Source organism: Prionailurus viverrinus, chromosome C1 (assembly GCF_022837055.1).
Source record: "Prionailurus viverrinus isolate Anna chromosome C1, UM_Priviv_1.0, whole genome shotgun sequence".
Lineage (NCBI taxonomy): Eukaryota > Metazoa > Chordata > Mammalia > Carnivora > Felidae > Prionailurus > Prionailurus viverrinus.
Genome location: NC_062568.1, coordinates 92,472,137 through 92,494,202, shown reverse-complemented (window position 1 = coordinate 92,494,202; position 22,066 = coordinate 92,472,137). Strand labels below are relative to the sequence as shown.

At 37.0% G+C, this 22,066-nt stretch overlaps 1 protein-coding gene across 4 annotated transcripts in view; it reads right to left on the bottom strand.

Moving 5' to 3' along the window:
• Positions 1–22,066, bottom strand: part of NCKAP5 (NCK associated protein 5) — a 969,870-nt gene that overhangs the window by 636,418 nt on the left and 311,386 nt on the right. For all 4 annotated transcript variants that reach the window (XM_047870291.1, XM_047870290.1, XM_047870289.1 and 1 more), the window contains one exon: positions 10,330–10,403. In XM_047870291.1, the coding sequence (XP_047726247.1) occupies positions 10,330–10,403 (74 nt within the window). The remainder of the gene's footprint in view (positions 1–10,329; positions 10,404–22,066) is intronic.

Below are 22,066 nucleotides of genomic sequence, written 5' to 3'. Positions count from 1 at the left end.
AAAGTTTCATGTTTGAAATTTTAGGTCTTAATATAAGTTCTATGAGACACAAGAGTAATGAGAAGATCTGCTTCTATGGGTTGCAGACCCTAGGGGTACAACTGGCCCTCACAAGGAAATCAGAAAACAAGCATGATTGAGAACTACCTGGTTGGACCTGGTATAGTGGCCATTTAGGCCACTAGTACATGTCTGGAGTATTCTTGCTGAAGTGTTGCCCTCCTTAACCGGACTTGATTAGTGGAGATCTCCCCAGTTGGTAAAACAGAGTTCATGGAGTAATGCAGGATTGAGAACTGGAGTGGTCTTTCTGTCCTAGGCAGATGGTTACAGATAGCGAAAACCTATGATTATCTCTACAGAGAGGACACATACGATACTTCATGAGTGAGTATTCAGTAAAGAGCAACGCCAGATCATCAAGGCAGCCAGGTTCCATAAAGCAATCTCCTGAGGGCTCCTGGGCCATGAAACCAGTCAGAGGTTGCCAACCTCAGCCAACCTGACAACAGACGTTCTTATCTTAGAAGTTCTTCCTGCCCTGAGATACCGAGTATGCCTTTACCAACTACTTTACAATTTCAACCTATTCCTGATTCTTTGATTCGAGGGCACACTTCCATCCTCAGCTCTTTGTTGGATTATTTATGAGTTCTAATTTATAATTCAAAAGTATTCAATATGCCATATAGTTAAAGCCTGAGGGGGAAAAAAAATTACAGTTTGCATTTCCTCTTTTCAGAGAGGCCAGATAGCTCTCCCCAGAGTTAAGAGGGTGGATGTGAGGTTCTAGAAATCCCTGCTTGCTGCCAGCCCTCTAAGTACAAAGATTCACAAAGAATGAAGGTGTGTGTGTGTGTGGGGGGAGTAGATAAGCAGAAAAAGGCAAAAGGAAATTACTCCTTTTAACTTCATAGTTACTCACATAGCGATATGTAGTTATTGCCTAATAATCAATTCCTTAAAAAAAAAAATCACAAGTATGCTTAAGCACTAACAGGTTAGTAATTTTGTTCCATTAAAACTAAAATTAAATAGAAAGCTAGGGTAATTACCCCTTTCATTCCTTCTTCCACCAAAAAAAAAGGCACTTCATCATTTCTTACTGTGGGTGTACTTCAGCCTCAACACATGCATTTAGATCAAGTGGGTCATTTATATTGTTGCCTGCTGGAGTTTTTCTCCTTTCAACTTAGTAGGGAATATTTGGTATCTTTATTACCCTAAATAAATCTACAAAATGCCTTTTGCTTGCGCTCTTTGTTTTAACTTCATATAAATAAATCACATTAGGTTCCTGGCCGTCATATTAAAATAAGCATGGACCTAAAGATAATAAACGTGTTTTAAGCCAAATGTTTTCAGATTAGATAGAGGTAAATTTCTCTGGATGACCCCCGAATCCTATTGATGTTGAAATATTTGGGGGGATTTTGAGAGTATTTCTTGAAGGAAATAAACCTGTTTAAGCTAGAAGTAGAATTAATTTCAAATCACCTATGGACCTGCGTGTATAACAGGATTCAACACAAGCTTCCCATGGCAGCCATAAATCCATCTTTCAAGTGGGGATACTTCCCCAGTTGTCTTGAAGGGCAATTTTATAGCTTCATGGGTTCACCTAATGCCTTCATCTATAGTGTGCTTTATTAACTATAAAAAGCTCTAGACCTGAATTTCTCATCATCTTATATACAGTTATATTCAAAAGTCTTAAAGGCAGTGCAAACTACATCTATTCAGTAACTGATTCTCCCTCTGCTCTCATGCCCTCAGATTTGCTCCTCTTCAGGAGTCAGATCCAACAGCCCCTCCTCAGGGAAACTCCTGGACTTCTGAAGGACAGTCTCCTAAAACCTGTTTAACAGATTCTTCCCCCTAGGCCCATTGAATCACCTTGATAAATTTAAGTGAATTTTCTTTCAAACAAGATTTGGAGTGAAGAGAAGGAGATAAAACCCATAGGGTTGTAAATAGCCTATTTTAACTATTTATTAGGTTAGGACCTAAATAGACCTTCTGTGCTGGAGTAGCACAGTCCCTTAAATGGTGGACAAATTTTATTTAAAAGGGGGGTGGGGGGAAGGAAAATCCTGTATATAAAGTTGATGCAGAGTTTCACTGTGGCATTTTTGATGTCTCCTTGCCCCAGAAGGCCTCGGTTCAAATAATAGGCAATTCCCTAAGTAGTTAAACATGTAGACCACATACAGGTCACCTAAATAAACTATAATGTTGATGAATCCTCAAGTACAAGGTCAGATATGAACCTGAGTAATCTTCCTGTTCAGTCAATTCAGTTAAATTTCTGGGCTTAGTTCTATTAGTCCCTTCTGCTACTGAACAGAAGTCACCTTAGAGACAAGAATGCCACTTCACCTGGGTCTTCAGAGCTGTGAGAAGATGCCTAAATGCTTCCTTGTCCCTTTAAAGCAGCACCATCAGGCTATAGTAAGCATCCTTTGGGATATGGTTCAGCCCACCAGCCCCCTGCACATTGTCTAGGGATGACATAACTGATGAAGCATGTGGCAATACCCAATTTCCAGAGCTCTGATTTATTCTCCCTTATGCTGGGCAGAGGGCATGACTTAGAGGCAATACTCTTATCTTGGCAGGGGTTTGAGACTGTCTGCATCTCTAAAACAACCCCTGGTGGGTAATTGAGAAATGACATTGATGGGTTTCCAGGGTGGCCCTTGTGCTTACACTTGCCCTATAATACAGCTATGATTTAGAAATCCAGCCCAAGGGTTGAGAGGAGGGGAAGATCATGCAAAGCACGCTAGCCCTGGTCTCCTTTGACCCCGGCAGAGTGAGACAGAGGTGCAGAGCTGGGGGACCATGTGCTCTTATTGAGTTGGCATAGCATGAGGTTTGCTTTCAGAGCTTTTATTGCTATTAGAGAGCACTGAGCTCTCTCTGTTTGCTGCACATTTTATCCCCCAGAGATAGACTCTTTTTCTCCTGAAGGGATTTAGAAAACAAATCACAGTTCTTATTTTATTTGGTGTCCACCATTAAGAATTCATGCAGAGCAGTTTTACTTGTTGCCAATTAAGATCTCCCAGTGGAAGTCTATGATTACAGTAAAGGCAACCTGTTTAATACTCGGCATCTCCTTAGTCTACATAAATTAACCCCATGAGGGTAGAGATGGGCTAATTCTTAAGATGCCTGGATAATTTGATTTTAAAATCCAAGATACACAGAAGGTAAATCTCCAAGAGCTCTGGGCTGGACTTTTCTCAGGGCATATGTGCTGCTTCTTGTTACTTCCAGTTTACAACTATAAGTCAATTTCTAGGTAACCCATGAAGAAAGCATTTTCTTTTCTCAGGAACAGAGTAAGAGTATGCAGCCTCTCTATAAGCAGTTGTAACATCACTCACATTTTACAGAAATTGAGATCAGAGCTGAAATGAACTGCAGGCACTTGTGCCAATTATCTCCACCCAAAAATGTATAAAGACATTGAAATTAGGAAGACCATCAATGAGTGTTTGAAATGTGGATCATTTCATTTGAGTGTTCACACTTAGATAAGCAACATTTTGAAACATGAGAATGAAATACTTTTTGTCCATTTTTTTTCTTATCTCTTAACTTAGCATAAGAATCACAGATAAGCGAGAAAGCAAAAGTAAAAGTCTATTTTAAAGAATTTTGGAAACAAAAAAGACCCTGAATAGCCAAAGTCATCTTGAGAAAGAACAAACCTGGAGGTACCACAATCTCAGATTTTAAGATACACTACAGAGTTGTGGTACCCAAAACAATATGGTTCTGGCACAAAAAGAGATACACAGATCAATGGACCATGACAGGTAGCCCAGAAGTAAATACATGAATATGGATAATCCATGACAAAGGAGGCAATATACAATCTCTTCAATAAATGGTGCTAGGAAAACTAGACACATCCATGCATAAGAACGAAACTGGACCACTTTCTTATGTTGTGCACGAAAATAAACTCAAAATGGTTTAAGGGCCTCAATCTGAGACCTGAACCATAAAACTCTATAAAGAAAACACAGGCAGTAATCTCTTGGACACCAGCCTTTACAACATTTTTATGGTTATGCCTCTTCATGCAAGGGAAACAAAAGCAAAAATAAACTACTAAGATTACCAAAGTAAAAAGCTGTGGTATAGCAAAGGAAACCACCCACAAAACAAAACAAAAAAAGCCACCTATTGAACAGGAGAAGATATTTGCAAATGATATATCTGATAATGGGTTAATATTCAAAATATATTTTTTAAAATGTATATAACTCAACATCAAAAACCACAAATAATTCAATTAAACATGGGCAGAAGACCTAAAGAGACATTTTTCCAAAGAAGAAACACAGATGGTCAAGAGACACACGAGAAGATGCTCAACATCACTATTCATCAGGGAAATGCAAGTCAAACCCATAATGAGATATCACCTCATACATGTCAGAATGGCTAAAATCAGAAAGAACTAACACATTTTGGTGAGAACTTAGAAAAGGGAAACTTCATGAAGTTGGTAGGAATGTAAATTGGTGAAAACACTGTGGATAACAGAATAGAAGTTCCCCAAAACAATAAATATGGAAATACTATATGGTCCAGTAATTCTACTACTGGGTATTTACCAAAAGAAAACAAAAACACTAATCCAAAAAGGCATATGCATCTCCATGTTTACTGTGCCATTACCTACAAGAGTGAAGATATGGAAGCACCTTAAGTTGCCACTGATAAATAATGTATGATTTTACACACACACACACACACACACACACACACACACACACACACACACACTGGAATATTACTCAGCCACAAAAAAATAATGAAACCTTGCCCATTTGTACCAACATGGATAGACTTAGAGAATTTTATGCCAACTGAAAAATCAGAGAAAAACAAATACCACATGATTTCACTCATGTGTAGAATCTAAAAAAAAAAAAGAAAAGAAAAAAAGAAACAAAATAGAAACAGACTCATACAGAGAACAAGAAGATAGTTGTCAGAGGGGATGGAAGATAGGCTAAAAAGTTTAAAGGTAAATGGATCAAGAGGTACAAACTTCATTTATAAAATAAATAAGTCAAGGAGATATCAAGTACAGCATAGGGATTATAGTCAGTAACATCGCAATAATGTTGTATGGGGACCAATGTAACTATACCTATGGAGGTGAGCATTTTGTAATGTATAGATATGTTGATCACTATGTTGTATACCTGAGACTAGTAACATTGTATGTCAGCTATACTTCAATAATCTTTTTTTCAAGTTTGGGTACACTAAAATTATAATTTTATCATTGGATGGGACAGGTCTCAGTGACTTTTATATCAATCAGGGATCTATACATCATTTTCAATTAGATATCTTACTTCCCTTGATGATGTAGGAAACCATCACATTTCACATTTCCTCCTTGAGGAAGCAGGAGTTAAATGCTTTGCTAGGGCCAACATAGCCAATGATCAATAGTTGTTCAGATTCTTGGAATTTGGTGCTGAGGCTTGGGCTGCTCCTCAGGAAAATGATGATGAATTAGAAATTGCATTTTTCCTATATTTACATTCCCCTCTTACTAATAACCTGCACTCTTCACACTATTAGAGGACCTTTAATTACAGTACCCATCCCAGTAGCAGTGAATTATAGGAAGAGGGAAGAAATTGTTATAACCATGTTTCTGTATATATTTCTGTATATTCTGTATATTTGGTGACTGAACTGGATAGATCACTATTTCCCAAAATATGTTTCTTGGAATTTTGGTCAGAATAAATACTGCAAGAAAAATAGGATTTTTTTTTAAGAAGTCAAAGTTCTCTTTCATACTCTATTTTTGAAACTCATAGCACGTTAGCTCTTTAAATTGCTCTGAGAAATTCTAGAATTCAAACAATTTTAAAACTTGGTTTTACCTAATATATTTCAAATTTGGACACAGAGGAACCCATTTATAAAAATCTGAACATTTACCCGGGGTATTCATTTTTCTTGGAATGGGATTAAGAAAATGTTCATAGATCATTTAGATCACAGGTTCTCAACAGGAAGGAAAGAGGATTCTGACCTCTGGGAAACATGTAGAAAATGTCTGGAGACATTTTTGGCTGTCACAATACAGGGGGGGAGAGGGAGGTACTGGTATGTGGTAGGTAGAAGCAAGACATGATGTTAGATAATTTATAATGCAGAAGACAACCTTACTTTTACCCCCCTCCCAAGATAATGGTCTGGCCCCAAATGTCTATAGTGCACTGACTGAGAATCCCTAGCATAGATACAGCATGTTCAAATGGGACTCTGATCTGGGATCTGTAGGCTAGCAGGTGGCACTTTGCATTCACCAGATCTTGTCATTTAATGTTGGCCATGCAGACCTTATTCTTTATGTACAGACTACTGATAACACTGTCTCCAAGTCAATCTATGAAAATCTGAAGTGAACACTTTGATATCATCTGGTGAAGTTATCAGCAAGCTGTTAGGTATCTCTGTTATTTTACTGATTTCTAACTTATGCTCCTCAAAGCTTTCTATGATATATATGTATTAAATGCTACAAAGTGATCCATCTGTATAATTAGAGAAAAATAAGGTTAAACATGTATCTGTAAATATTGCATAAATGTATTATTTTAACCATCATGTATTTCAAATAATCTCAGTGTTCAGTAATCTTAAAAACTAGCTTTACTGATAGCTTCTTTCTACAGAAAAGGAAAATTATTCCAGAGAGGACACCCCATGGCCAGTTTGGGAAGGCCAGGCCTAGAGTCCAAGGCTCCAAAACTTCTGGTCCTCTTTCCTTTTCTATAATCATGCTGCTTCCATTTTCCACACTTATTTTATATGTGACATGAAAGAGTTATTAACACCATAAATATTCATGAATTCAATTTGTATCTCCCAACTGTTTGTGTTTGTTCTCAACTCTTAATTTGAAGCTGCGAATGGATAAAGGTTTCTATCAAATGTTACAAGAAAGACATTCTCAGTAGTTGTTTTCTTATAATCTCTCTTGTCAGTCAGATATATTTAGCCAAATCAGAAATGGCAGCAGATGATACAAAAATCATTAAGTGACGAGGCACCTGGGTGGCTCAGTCCGTTAAGTGTCTGAGTTCAGCTCAGGTCATGATCTCACAGTCTGTGAGTTCAAGCTCCGCATAGGCCTCTCTGCTGACAGCTCAGAGCCTGGAGCCTGCTTCAGATTCTGTGTCTCCCCCTCTCTCTGCCCCTCCCCTGCTCATGCTCTGTCTCTCTCTGTCTCAAAAATAAATAAAAACATTAAAAATTGTCAAAGAACCTTCTTATGCTATTCTTAACCTTCCACATTAAAACAAATGAACATGCAGAAATTTAACAACCCACTTCAACATCTAGTAAACCAGTTGTCACCAGGAATGTTGATTTTTCTTCATCAAGCAGGGAGGTGCAGAGCAAACTAAGTCAACCCAGACTTGTGGTCAGATCTTACACTGGATTTTAAATTCTGACTCTACCTAGTCAGATGAATTCACACAAGTTTTCTGTTAGTGTCAAAAAATGTCTTTTCTGAGCTAAATGACAGTTCATTGCTAGACAGCTATATTTAAACTTCAAATTTCTTTGCAATTTGAAAACCAGAGACAGATTATAGGTCTATTTCAGTAGAATACTAAACAGGGCCCCCAAAATAACTAGTTATCTTGAGAGTATGATTATGACAATATATCTGTGTCACAGCAGATATTTTATGCTATAAGAAACAATGACAATCTATTAAAGACTAGTGGGCCCTTCTATAAAAATAAGCAAAGACTTAATTTTTGTATCCCATCTTGTATCAATCTTCACTGGGTCCCATTCTTTTATCATTAGCCAAATAGCAACAGTATGTCATGTGTCTATCACGCTTTTGATCAATACTCAAACACTATAGCCATCAATTAATGCTGACTACAATTATTGTTAGAACATCTAAGCATTCAAGATTTGTCTGTTATATGTAGGTTGAAGTATAAATGGAAGGCCATCAATTAATATCAGCAGCAATGATAATAGCCCACTTCATGAAAATTATAGCAGTTACAAATCAAAAGCATAATAAAAATCAGAAAAAGTTTTACTGACTTATGGGGACATTTGTTTAAGTGTGCTTGAGACATGACATGCTATTCTTATGATATTCTGCACATCACCGATTTTACCCTAAGTCAAGAAAGTATTTTTAAAATTTAATCATAACCAGAAAGAATTTCCCACCTTGTTCACTGTCACTGGCATATCCCTCACCCAAAAACGATTTGGCTACAGTTGCAGTTATGATACTGTAATAACCATCAGAAAGCCTACCACTTTAAGTCAATCAAGATCTGCTTATAAAATATAACCAAGTATAATTTCATGATTCAATAAATAGTATATAAATCTGCTATTATTGGTTTTCATTTTCTTTTCAATACTACCCATTCCCATCTTCTCTCAGGTAGTTATTCTGACTATTCAAATGCCATTGCCCTTTATTGTTATTCAAATGAAGCCTTTTTATTAGATCCTCTGCCACTATATATAAGGCTCTACTTCTCCAGCAGCAATTATTCTATTTCTGAAGGAAAATAGAAGTGATTGCACACAAAATTCTGAGCTCTTCCTTTATGTTAGGTTAAGTCTATGCCTGAAATTGGATTTTCATTTAATCCTATCCAAGAAGACCAAAAGGTTTTTTTATCAGCTATCTTATCAAAGCAGGAAAACATTCTTTCCATGCAGGTTTTTTTGGTTCAAAACCCATGAAATCATAACTCCTTCCCAATGATGTATTTAAGACACACTTACTGACCAAATTAAACTCTAATTTGTTTCATCAGGTGGTGTTCATCTTTTTTTGTATATATTTTTCTTTAAAAAGATAGGGAAAACCAAATATCCTTTATAAATAGTTGGAATAAAATTTATAATTCATTTAAATAACTTTTACACCTTGGAAGAGATCTATGGGAAATATAAGCCAAAAGATACATAACTATAAACACACTGTTCCCAGTTTTATTAATACAATACACTGGTTAACAAAAGAAAACTTTATCGATACTAGGTTATAGCTCTAAACAACATATCTAACAAATATCACACAGTTATATAAAATTAACTTGTATGTCTGTTAGCAGCAAGCAGACTCAAAAAATATTTTCTTTTGTTGTATCCTACGAGAAGTTTTTCCATGCACCGAAATAGACTGTTACTATAAGCACAGATCTGTTCTTAAGCAGGGAAACTGATATAAAGTACAGAACAAATGAAATTATTAGGCGCTTTGCCTAAGAACTACAGTCCCTCAGAGAAGACAAATTTCAAGGTTATTAGGATTTGTTACAAGATGCATGAAGAAAGGGCAGAAGAGCCTAGTACAGAGACCAATGGTGATACATTTGGATGAGATTGGACAAGAAAGCCACAGGTTTAGCAAATATTTACCGGCCATCTCTGTATACAGAGAGAATACTCTCCCCCACCCATGCTGCCAAGAGATAAGAAATAAAGGACTTCAGGGGCTTACTGACCCTGGGGAGAAAAAGCTAATTACATTAAACAATTCTGGCACTATGGGAGGCATCATGTGATTCAGCACTAGCATATTTATTCCAGATAACAGAAGCCATAGGAATTTAGGAAAAGCAATGGCAGATTCCATAAGAGCACCTATGCAGAGCATGACCACATAGAAAATAACATCATAACCATTTTGATCAGCCTCAATTCCCAAGAGGCCCCAGGGACCAAGTATCTTGAAAATATGCCTTTTATGATATTAACCTTTTTTTTTCCCAAATTACCTATACCAATGTTCTCCCATAACTTTCTTTATCAAGAATCAGAGCCCACCAGGAAGAACAAAAAACTAAACATGAGAGGCCTATAGAATAGCATTCTTAAAATATCCTCCTTTCATATGAAGAGAAGCAGACATTTTAAGCAGCTGTATTCAACTTTTTAATTACAGGAAAACTCACTCTTTAAGCAGGCAAGGGTGAGAGAATTTGGGTTCTAGTTTCCACAATGTAAGTTTGCTGTGTGGCCTTGGACAAATTAATTTCCTGACCTTGACAAAGTGTCATGATTTGAGCAGGTCCTTGACTTAAGCACAACTTTTGGCACTATTGCTTTACTTTCATTAAAGGTATAAAATTCTCTAAGGACCCTCTGGTGATTTTTGCTTCCAAAGGTGATTTTGACATCAAGTGTAAGAAGAAACAGTTTACCAACTCCCTGACTCTGTGATCAACACCAAAGCTATCAGGCCTGCTATAAGTTAAAGGCATGGATTTCACTCACCTCCATAGACTTCTGTGTTGTTCCTCGAGCTGAGTTAGAAGATGCTCAATATATTTATTGGAGTCCATGTATTCCTGCACATGTAGACACACAAAGACAAATAAAGCCTCATTACAATAGTCACTGGAATTTGGATTATATTTCTCTTTGCAGAGAAGATTTTTGACAAAATAATCCCTGATCCCTCTCAGTTCTAGGAGTCAATGCATCTGTGACTTACATGCAGAGTTCCTCATAGATAAATATTTTCTCCATAAATTTGGATCATTCTATAAACAGAGAATTTGACTTCTACAAAGTTAGCATAAAAGCCCTCTTATTCACAGATGAAAGCTAAATTTCATGGTCATCTACACTGTGGTACACATATTTTACCATATAAAAATAAGTAAGCCAATGATGCTGCTGACCTTAGAAGAGTAAGAATAAAGTAGACAATACAGGTCTTGATTACACTGGTCTTATTATAATTACTTCCTAGTAAAAACACTACTTTAAAAAAAATTAGTATTTATTTATTTTTACTGTCTATTTATTTGAGGCAAGGGGCAGAGAGAGAGGGAGACCCTGAATCTGAAGCAGGCTCCAGGCTGCAGCTGTCAGGACAAAGCCCGATGCGGGGCTCAAACTCATGAATGGTGAGATCATGATCTGAGGCAAAGTCGGATGCTTAACTGACTGAGCCACCCAGGCACCCCGAAATAGTTATTTATTTATTGAGAGTGAGAGAGAGAAAGACAGAGAGTGTGCATGCACACATGAGTGGAGGAGGGACAGAGAGAATCCCAAGCAGGCTCCTCACTGTCAGTACAGAGCCCAATGTGGGGTTCAATCCCACAAACTGAGATCATGACCTGAGCCAAAATCAAGAGACAGATGCTTAACCAACTGAGCCATCCAGGTGTCCCTGAAAACACTACTTTTGAACTATATAGAATGCTTTATATATTCACTGAGCATACTGTTTGCAATGATGAAACATGTCCATTTCCCTTTATCTCTTTATATAAAAACATAGTCTAATTAGTTTGGGTTTTTCCCCCCTTTGGTCTCCTAGAAAAAAACAATCTACCTTCTAAGAAGATATGAAAGCAAGGTATATATTTTTTCAATATGTCAATTTTTGTCAATCAAAATGTTTTCAAGAAACATTTCTGAAAAAATAATGAATTCCCTTACAACATGAGATTTATAGAAGTTTAAAGGTTATTAAAATTATTTTTTTAATTAGTGATTTCTGAGTATGAGGTTCATATGCAATAGTTTCATTTGTCATCTATCAAGCAAAGCACAATGTGTAAAATTTCTGGTGATTGATTTCATCCTGAACCTGATACTTCTTTTACTTTCTCTTTGAACATCTAGCCTGCAATCCTCTGTGTTTATAGCATATCTATACTATGGAAGAGTATGCAATGATTTCCGTGTTAAGGTACCCATGAAAGTTACTGTTTTGTTTCTTATGGATTTGAAATAAAATGAGAACTTTGATTAATAATGATTCTTTCTGAAATAGATTTGTTTTGATTAAGTATAATCTATTGCTCCTATAAGAATATGCATTATAATGAGGGAGGGTAGAAACTACACAGTAAGAAGGGAGCTGATATTATGGAAAAAGTCCTTTCCTGAGTTTCTGGACCTAGATCTGCTCATGTAGCCCTTCTTACCTTTCTACAATATTTCAGTTAGACTAGATAGCACACCACATCCTTTCCTAGCTAAAACTGGTAATTCTCTAACAGTATAACTTTATTTCAGATGATTAGCGAAATAATATTCTTTTCCAGGTTAATAATTTAAACAAGACCATTGAGCATATTAAATCCAAAGCAGAAATCTGTTAATGAAGAAGGTTTTAACAGTTTGCAGATATGGTATTATGTATCCTGATCAAGATTTAAAGATTCAGAACACTCAGTTACCAAAGACATTAATTTTCAAATACACCCATGAAATAAATTTTAAACAGGTTCCAGTTAGAAACAAATACATAAATCTCAAAGTCATTCATTCATTCTTCAACTCAATTGTTTTTTTTTTTCAAAATCTATTATTCTCCAAATGCTATTCTAAGTTTGGTTCATAGAATAATAACCAAGAGGGAGAAAGTTCCTGTTCTCTAAGAGCTTACGCTCTGTAGAGGGAGGTAGTGAACACATGGACATCTGATTGGTGATATGCTATGAAGGCAACACACCAGTGATGAGAGAATTTAAACGGGGAAGGGCACCTCCCTGGTATAAGGTGGTTGGAAAGAGATCCAAACAAATGATATTTGAGCTAAGACATGGAAGAGAAGAAGGAGGTAGGCATATAGAGAAAAGAGAGAGGAGTGAAAGGAAACAGCATATGCAAATATCCCCAATATGTGGTGCTAAAGGAACAGAAAGGAAGGCAGTGGGGCTGGAAACAGAGTGACTATGGTGTGGAGTCTAAAACACAGTTAGCAAGCTAAGCGGGGCCAAAGCATGAGCAAGCAAGCTCTGGAAAATGGTTTGCGCTAAAACCCATGGATTTGTTATTTTGTTCACTCTTCTTAGCTCAAGCAAGAGGATGAAGCTGAAAGGTATGTGATTATAGATAGGATCTTTCAATCAAGAGTTAGATTCAAATCCTAGTTTTGGTACTTACCTAGCTATGTTCCCTAGGTCAAATTATTTAATCTCTCCAAGCTTTATTTCCATCATCTTCAGAGAGAGAACTCATAGTCAATTTACAGAGGTGTTCTAAGAATTTAATAGTTTAAGTATGCATATATTATAGTGTCTGCCAAGAGGTAAGCATAGGCTTTTTCATAATACCACTCACCTCTTCTCAAAGGCAAATTACTTCACAATGTGAAGGTAATATCCATTTTCTCTTATCTTACCCAACATCAAATTTTTGAGTGTATGCTTCTTCAATTACAGTTGCTGAATATTAGAATAGGATGTTAGAGATGAATAGTAAGAATACAGATTTTCAACCATTAAATGTAGGGGCCACTGAATTGGGATTTACAAGCTATTTCAAGTAATGATATGGGCTGTTTCAATTTAAAGTAGCTTCACCTGGGGTGCCTGGGTGGCTCAGACATTTGAGCATCCAACTCCTGATTTCGCCTCAGGTCATGATTTCAGGGTCATGGTATCAAGCCCACGCTCAGCACAAAGCCTGCTTAAAATTGATTCTCTCTCTCTCTCTCTCTCTCTCTCTCTCTCTCTCTCTCTCTCTCTCCCTCCCTCCCTCCCTCCCTCCCTCTCTCTCTTGCTCTGCCTCTCTCTCTCCCTCTCCCTCCCTCTCTCCCCCTCCCTCTCTCCCTCTCTCCCTCACTCTCTCCCTCCCTCTCTCCCTCACTCTCTCTCCCTCCCTCCCTCTCTCTCTTCCTCCCTGTCTCCCCCTCCCTCCCTATCTCCCCCTCCCTCTCTCTCTCCCCCTCCCTCTCTCCCTCCCTCTCTCCCTCCCTCCCTCTCTCTCTCCCTCTCTCCCTCTCTCCCCACCTACTCCGCTCTCACTCTCTAAAATAAAAAAGTAGGGGCGCCTGGGTGGCGCAGTCGGTTAAGCTTCCGACTTCAGCCAGGTCAGGATCTCGCGGTCCGTGAGTTCGAGCCCGGCGTCGGGCTCTGGGCTGATGGCTCAGAGCCTGGAGCCTGTTTCCGATTCTGTGTCTCCCTCTCTCTCTGCCCCTCCCCCGTTCATGCTCTGTCTCTCTCTGTCCCAAAAATAAATAAACATTGAAAAAAAATTTTTTTAAATAAAAAAGTAGCTTCGCCTGCAAATAGATGGCCAATAGCACGTGAAAAGATGCTCAACACCACTAATCATCAGCGAAATGCAAATAAAAGTTACAATGCAATATCACTTCACACCTGTCAGAATGGCTGAAATTAAAAACACAAGAAACAGCTGTTGGCAAGGGTGTGGAGAATAAAGGAATCCTCTTGCACCGTTGGCGGGAATGCAAACTGTGCACCCACTATGGAAAAGAGTATGGAGGTTCCTCAAAACATTAACAATAGAACTACCTACTACAGGATCCAGTAATGCCACTACGGGGTACTTACTCAAAGAATACAAAAACATGAATCTGAAAAGATATATGCACCCCTATTAACATGCAATATTATTTACAATAGCCAAGATATAGAAGCAGCCTAAGTGTCCACAGAAGGATGAATGGATAAAGAAGATACAGACAGGCACACACTAGAATATCACTCAGCCATAAAAAAAAAAAAAGAAAAGAAAAGAAAAGAAAACTTGCCATTTGCAACAGCATAGATGGATCTAAAGGGTACAATACTAAGCAAAATAAGTCAGTAAGAGAAAGACAAATACCATATGATTTCATTCATATGTGGAACTTAAGAAACAAAACAGATAAACAAAGAAAAAGAGAGACAAACCAGAAAACTTAAGCACAGAGAGCAAACAATGCTTACCAGAGGGGAGCTGGGTGGGAGAGAGGTGAAAGGGATTAAAGAGTACACTTATCATGATCAGCATGAGGTGTTGTAAGGAAGTGCTGAATCACTAGATTCCATACCTGGAAGTAATATACCACTGTATGTTAACGAAACTGAAATTAAAATTTAAACAGCATGTAGAAACTTTTAAAACAAAAAAAAATATTAAGAATAATATAAAGATTCCCACTCTCTAACTGCTCCATGATAGCGAGACAATTTAGGTGGGAGCTCTCCACAGTGTCTGGGTAGGATACCCCTGGATCCAGCCAGGAGAACATTAGTTGCGTGAATACTAGAGTGTGCTATTGCTAAGGTGCAATGAAGAAGCTGAATCTAGTTCAGCAGATAGCGGTTATCACCAGGAAAATTCAACTCATGCAGAGGTTTCCTGACCTATTATTTTTTCTTAACTAAAACTTACACAAAACTTCATTGCGTCAGGCATTGGGCTAAGTACTTTTGCAGTATTTTCTCATTTAAACTCAATATCCCCAAAAGGTAGATACTATTATTATCCCCATTTTGAAAATGACGTAACAGACTTTCCAGGGTCATACAGCAAGGAAGTGGCAGAACCGGGATTTGAGTCCTGATATGAGTCCAGTACAGAACCACTCTGTATGTTCTTCCTAAACCCACCCTGCTGGCTGACTCATCCCCATTATGTTTGTATATGCTATTCCTTTTGCGTAGAACACTTAACCAAAATATCAATAGTGGCAACAGTAATAAAATTTATTATTAAAATTAAACAAATAAAGTACTTTCACCCATTTTTCCATTAAACTAACTACAGCAATAACTATCAAGTCCTAACCCACGTGATAATGGGAAACTAGAATTATGACTTTTCCCTCCTTTTGAGCTTTATTTTTCTCCAAAGCCCTTTCCCTCTAACATCCAATATATTTTACTTGAGTACTTTTTGGTATTGCCTATACCACATTCATCTCTCTTCTCTTCTCAAACACACACACACACCTAACTGAAATGAATTGAGAAAAAAAAATATGATGCTTATATGTACCTTCTGTTAATTTCTTCCCTGGCTGAAACAACTTGGGCAACATTCTCGTACATTTATCATTTCTGTCCCCTGAATGGAAGAAATTGGTTAACTAATAAGAAATCCCTATCATTTTATAAGAATAAAAGAGGGTTCCAATGGGAACCACTTTTATCCATCCATTTGGATATTAACTCCAATGAAACAATGGATGGTGAGGGCAGATTGGTTTACAGTGAGCTACAGTCATTATGAAGTGCAACGTAGCTACTATACCTAGAGCAAGAGCTTGGGTATCAAGCACATACTGGATGTTACTAAACAGGGTCTCCACTATTTCAAAGTATCTAAGGCACAGGCAGAAAGAAAGGGCATGACAAGATTCCATCTCACTAAAACAGCTCCCCAGATTGCCTGAAAGACACTGGATATTTGGGAGAGCTTAGAGAAAAATTTTCTATAAATTCAGATGGACAGAAAGCAGAATGGGCACTGTCCATAGGGTATCTGGATGGATCACTCCAGAATAAGCACACTGAAAACATACAACATAAAACCCATGACAAAGCACATCACCCTCAGTCACAGGACAGCATGTCACTCTGAAAATGATTAAGAAAAATATGAAAAGCGTTTTAGAAAGAACCTTAACATGTTCAGTAGTATCCAGAAAGAGTGGGACTGTCTGAAACATGCGCACAAAGCTTTAAGGAAAGAAAAAGGTGCAGAGATGAAAAGACAGCCAAATTAATTTTGTAAAAATGGGTAAGCTGAAATAATAAAATGAAATAAAAGGGGAGGTGGGTGAGCTAAGAATTTCAAGGAAATATCAACCACCATTGCAAAATTGAAACCTGTTGATCCTACACTGGGATTTTTACGATGGGGTGATTCTCCCCATCATGGAATGATGCCTTAGTGAAGAGGGGCCAATGGGTGTTGGTGTAATGGCACTGAACTGGTCACACGAATGAAGTCTACTCCTCAAGTATCTCATCTAGAAACCATCTAGGTCAGGTCCTTAAATACTCTTCTGCACCTTCTATGGCAGGATTCACTTAGTGTGTCTACCACCCAGTTAGTGAAGACTGAAACTACTATAACCTAGAAAAATACATATGCACATATCCCCATTATCCTTGGTGTCAGAGTTCACGGTCCACAACACAGTTTACCTGTGAAGACTGTCAGTGTCTCAGGCATTGCTTTGGCCACCATTTACTTCTTATGTCCTCACCACAAAGACTTGATCCAAAGTAATGCTATTAACTTGATAAACATTCTAATCTACTCATTTTCCTTATGAAAAAACCCACATCAGGTACAAGAGTAGAACTGATGATGAAATCACATACACAGTCCTATGGAGGACAAACCAAATCTAAGTAAATTAAGTAAAAGATAAAGATGAAAAGAGAGACACAACGGGTATTAGGTCAGAAAACAGGTTTATCTAACAATTATGGCTTTTGAGTATTTTACAAGATTTGGAATGGAAACAATGAACTAAGAGATAATTAAATATTTCAGAATATAGAGGAAAAAAGAAGACTTGAATATACACATCGAAAAGGCTCATCACATCACATTCCAGGCAGAAATTATGGAAAAACTATCCACACACCCACTTGCATAAGAGTAAAAGAAAAATAGTGGATGGGGCATCCAAACTGACAAAGGGGTTTCCTACCAAGGATTTCAGGTAGGCTGTTCATAGTTTCCAGCCATCCCTGATGTCCACTGAAATAAGGTACACAGACATTGAGTTTTATTCCATAGATATCACCAATCAAGTAGCTATTCTATAACAAAGCAACAGAAAGATATTTTTAGCTATTCATGAACTCAGAAAGTAAAGCACCTAATTTAATTGAAAACATGTGTGTATATGTACCTTGAACTTACTTTAGGGTGTGTGTATATGTACATATATACCAAATGTCCAAGAGATGAAAATGTACCTAATACATATACGTATACGTGCATGTGCATGTGTGCATATACACATGCATTCTAAACCTGGGTGATGCATAAAGGATTTATAACATAAAGCAAAAATTCAAAAGAATTTAAATGGATTTTATGTCCAAAAATGTAAATATAAAATTAAACAAAGTCCCAGAAGAAAAATGTAAAGTATACATTATATATCTTTGTCATGGACAGAGGAGGAGAACAAGAAAGAGGAAAGCAAGATCACAGAAAAGTCTCTGTACATAGGAACAAATTCTTGTTCTATACTTGACTTGATAATCATAAAAACTTAAGTACAAGGGTACATTTTGTCTACATGTTTAACAATTGGGGGAAGCAATTTAATAATAGATCATGCAAATTAAAACATACATGTACCTTCGACCCAAAAACTACATGTCTAGAAAACACCCTGAGTAAATAATCAAATTAAAACAAATGACGTTCAGATATTATTTATGACGGCATGGAAAACCTGGATATAGCCTAGCTTCCAAAATTGCGGGAATTATTAAGAAAAAAGCACACTTTGGCCATTTTAAGAATTACATAATTTCTTAAATTTGTAAAGAATATATAATAAAATGGAAAACACTATAATATTAGGAGATACATAGGATTTAAAACAATACAATCCTTTGTTAATCACAATTTTGAAAATATACACAAAATATTAAAAGAGAATAAAACATGGTATATGGTAGTACCATAGGTTAAATTTCTTCTGTATACTTCTCTTTCTAGTTTAATATATGTTCAATATACAAATTTAAAAAGTGATTTTTTAAAGGAAAATACAGCCCCAGAAAATAACATCCACAAAGATTTTATAATTAAATTTTAGAAAGTGAGATCTAAAATATCACAATGCAGTAGTTTATGTTCTAAAGCTAAGCTGGTGTTTGAAACAATAGTCCTTCTTTTTTTATTACTTGCCCTTGTCAGTGTTCTGCTAAAAGCATTTCACCCAAGTTACGATTAGAGAGGAACACTAAGTTACACCATGATATATTTGTATAATATGCTTAAAAGTTTAACAAAGGTACAGCACTAAAAAGACATCTGCTTCTTGGCTAAAACTTATGCAAATTAATTCATTTTGGAGATGTATTTCAGGAAATTTGCCTTTCATTTCTTTAATGCACATGTTTCAAGGCAATTAGTATGAAACATTTAAAGCGATTAGAGGTTTATAGATACACCTAACATTGCATATCTGTGTAGCATAAGCCCATTTAATGTGAACCTCCTACTGTCTGATCTAGGTCAGTTCTGAGCAAGACCCATTATAAATGAATTCTAATGACGGGAGGATCTGATGTATCATTAGTTTTAAGTGGAGTTTAAAATATAATACTAAAATCAAAGCTTGCAGAGATCCCAAATCCATCCACATAATCTTGATGTTATAATCAGTGTAAGTTACGGCAGAGTTTGTAAAAACTGTGTCAGCACTCTTGTACGGTTCCCAATTCACCTTTGGGCAAAGAAACACACACCAGGAGGCCAGCTGTTCAAATCACCGCAACTAACATTAAATTCAGGGATTTCCATAATTAGAAAATGACTAACAACTGTAATAAATGATGTTGCCCTCAAAAATTATTTGTCACCTTAATGAAAAGTTGCACCTGCGCAGTGATTGTAAAAAGCTCAAACATACCAACTTTGGGAATTACACAGCACTAGACAGAAAGTGGCCTCATATTTGACTGGCATCTGTGCCAACATAAACTCTTCCAATGAGATACAAATCAATTCAGGAATACCAGCTCTAACAAATTGATCTAACTGCCATTATCTCTCCATCAGCCATCTCTTACTCTTCCTTGTTCACTCATCAAACAACTCAACCTTGCTTCCACTCACACTGCAAACTCTTCTGTGGAATTGTTCTGTTAGAGCCACAAGTGACCTCCACAGGTGTAATCACAGGTTCCTTATAATTAGTTCCTGCAGCACTTGACATTTTCAACCATACTCTATGCCTTCTTGGTGTTCTGTGAAGGGGTTTCTGGTCTCCTGCTACTGCTCTGAGATCTTGGACTTTTTCCTTCCTTCTTCCATTCCTTTATGTATCAAGAGTAGGGTTCAACCCTAAAGCCTTCTTTCACTTACTACTGGCAAATTCAGTAGAGTACCTGGGTTTTCAAAATCACTAAAAATCCAGAAGCTCCCAAATATTTACTTCCATGCTAGGTCACTCTTTCGAAGTCCAATCCTCTGTATCCTGCTATTTACCAAAACAGGTTCCTTTGGATGTGCACCACTCTTCAGAGCACATCTTACTTCATTTTTATATCCTCCAATACTTAGCAGAGAAGTTGGAACATTCCAAGTACTTGAAAGTGTGTTAAATAAATGAAAGCATCAATTTATTTATTCAGTTTCATAACAAGCGAATCTGAAATTATAAAACTATCACTCTGGTCTTCCAGAACTGCTTTTTTTTTTTAATTGAAAAGGTTATAACAGTCTTAGGGGCATTCAGCAGTTTTTCCAAAATTACTGTATACTCACTTTTTTCCATTATTACAAACCAGAAATGGCTTCTCGAAGATAACCTAATGACAATTTTGCAAGAAATCAGTGTTTTTCTGATCTCCTAATCCTGAAGTAGATCTACGGACATTAGTTATCTATGCCATGGAAGTCATATGAGCTCGTAAGGATCAATACAATGCAAAAGTGATAACCAAAGTTTGCTATCAAATGGAGGGATAATTGATAGCATGATGAATAGAAAACCCTACAGAATACAAACATCTCATAACCTCTGCCATGTATGAACATTTCATTATTATCCATTAACAGCAACATCATAGATACATATAGAAACCAGAGCCATTGAAAAGTTTTATTGCCTGCTATTTTTGTATCAAGGCAATGTAAGCAATACAAATCAAATTATTAGTACAGCTTAGCAGTACAATACATCTCAATTTGTTGGAGACTACCAACTTGTCCCCCATTATACACATTCTGTTATTTCTTTTAAAGACAGCTTCCAGTTGGACACACGGCTTCTAAGCTAGAGATTCAATTTCCATCAAAGTCAATGCGAAGATGTATCTGAATGCAAGCCAAAAAGACATAAGCAAAAATGGTCCATGCAATATCCAAACAATCTCCAACCCAAAGACAAGGTACTTGCCAATTATACATTCACCCCCCAGCTGGGAATGCTAACAACCTTGGGCCCAGAGACAGAAGGTTTATGTTGCTGATGGCAAGACTGACTGATCTTAAAGTAGCTGTCCACCCACCCTAAACTTTCCCTTTGGCCTCATACATGAAAAAGAATGAAGTTTCTGGTTTATTTAAAACTCTTTATTTTGGGTCTCTATGTTACAACAGCTTGGCCTATACTGTAAGCAACAGTGTAAATATTAGTCAATAATTTTGAAATTAATATAGCAAATACACAATGTTAAATACTAAGCGGCTAACTTTACATCTCTGTATTGATTTATGGATACAGGTTTGGAGTCACAGCTTTCTGAAGCACTTTGAGCACTTTGGCATCCTTCTATCTGATCCTTCCAACAGCCTTGTGTCATGCTTACCATTTCAATGTACAAAATAGAGGCTCAGATTGGGGTTAAATGATTTGCTTGGGGTCCAACAGTGACAGATTTCAAACAATTGCTCAATCTAGTACATTTTTCACTGCACCAGGCCAAACTGAAGCAGAGCATGCCCTTCCCACAGCCAACTGCTCTCAAGGTAGATTCCATGTTGGTAAGACCAAAAATGGAAGCAGAATGACTTCATTGTCCCCTTCATTTAGGGAGATGTGGCTATATGCAATGCTGGAAAACAAGGTCAGAAATAAACCTCCAAATTCAGGATAATTATATAACCTTCCTAAATTTGGCTTTGGTTTTGCTTTGATTTGCCTGACCGGGTTGAACAAGGCCAAGGGAAGAAATTCGGTTGTCCTCTCATGTTTGGCATTCTCTTCTCATAAATGGAATAAATCCAAACACACACCTTTTAATTTTTATCAAAATTGATAAAGATGCTATTACTGATAACTATGTATTATTTGAGGAAAAACAAAAGAATTATACTTGGTTTTAGGTGGGGGAAAAAGATGTGATTATTGTATTTCTAAGCTATGTATGCTATTAATGGCAGTTTGGGAAATCAGTATGTATAGGTTAAATGAAGGAATTCACTTAGGTGGTAAAAATAACTCAACTTATTTTTAGGTGCACCCCCACATGTTGAAGGTGAAATGAGAAATAATTCTCCCTCTCCTAAAGTTCTGCAAGTCAGTAACATATCATTAGTCAACATGGCA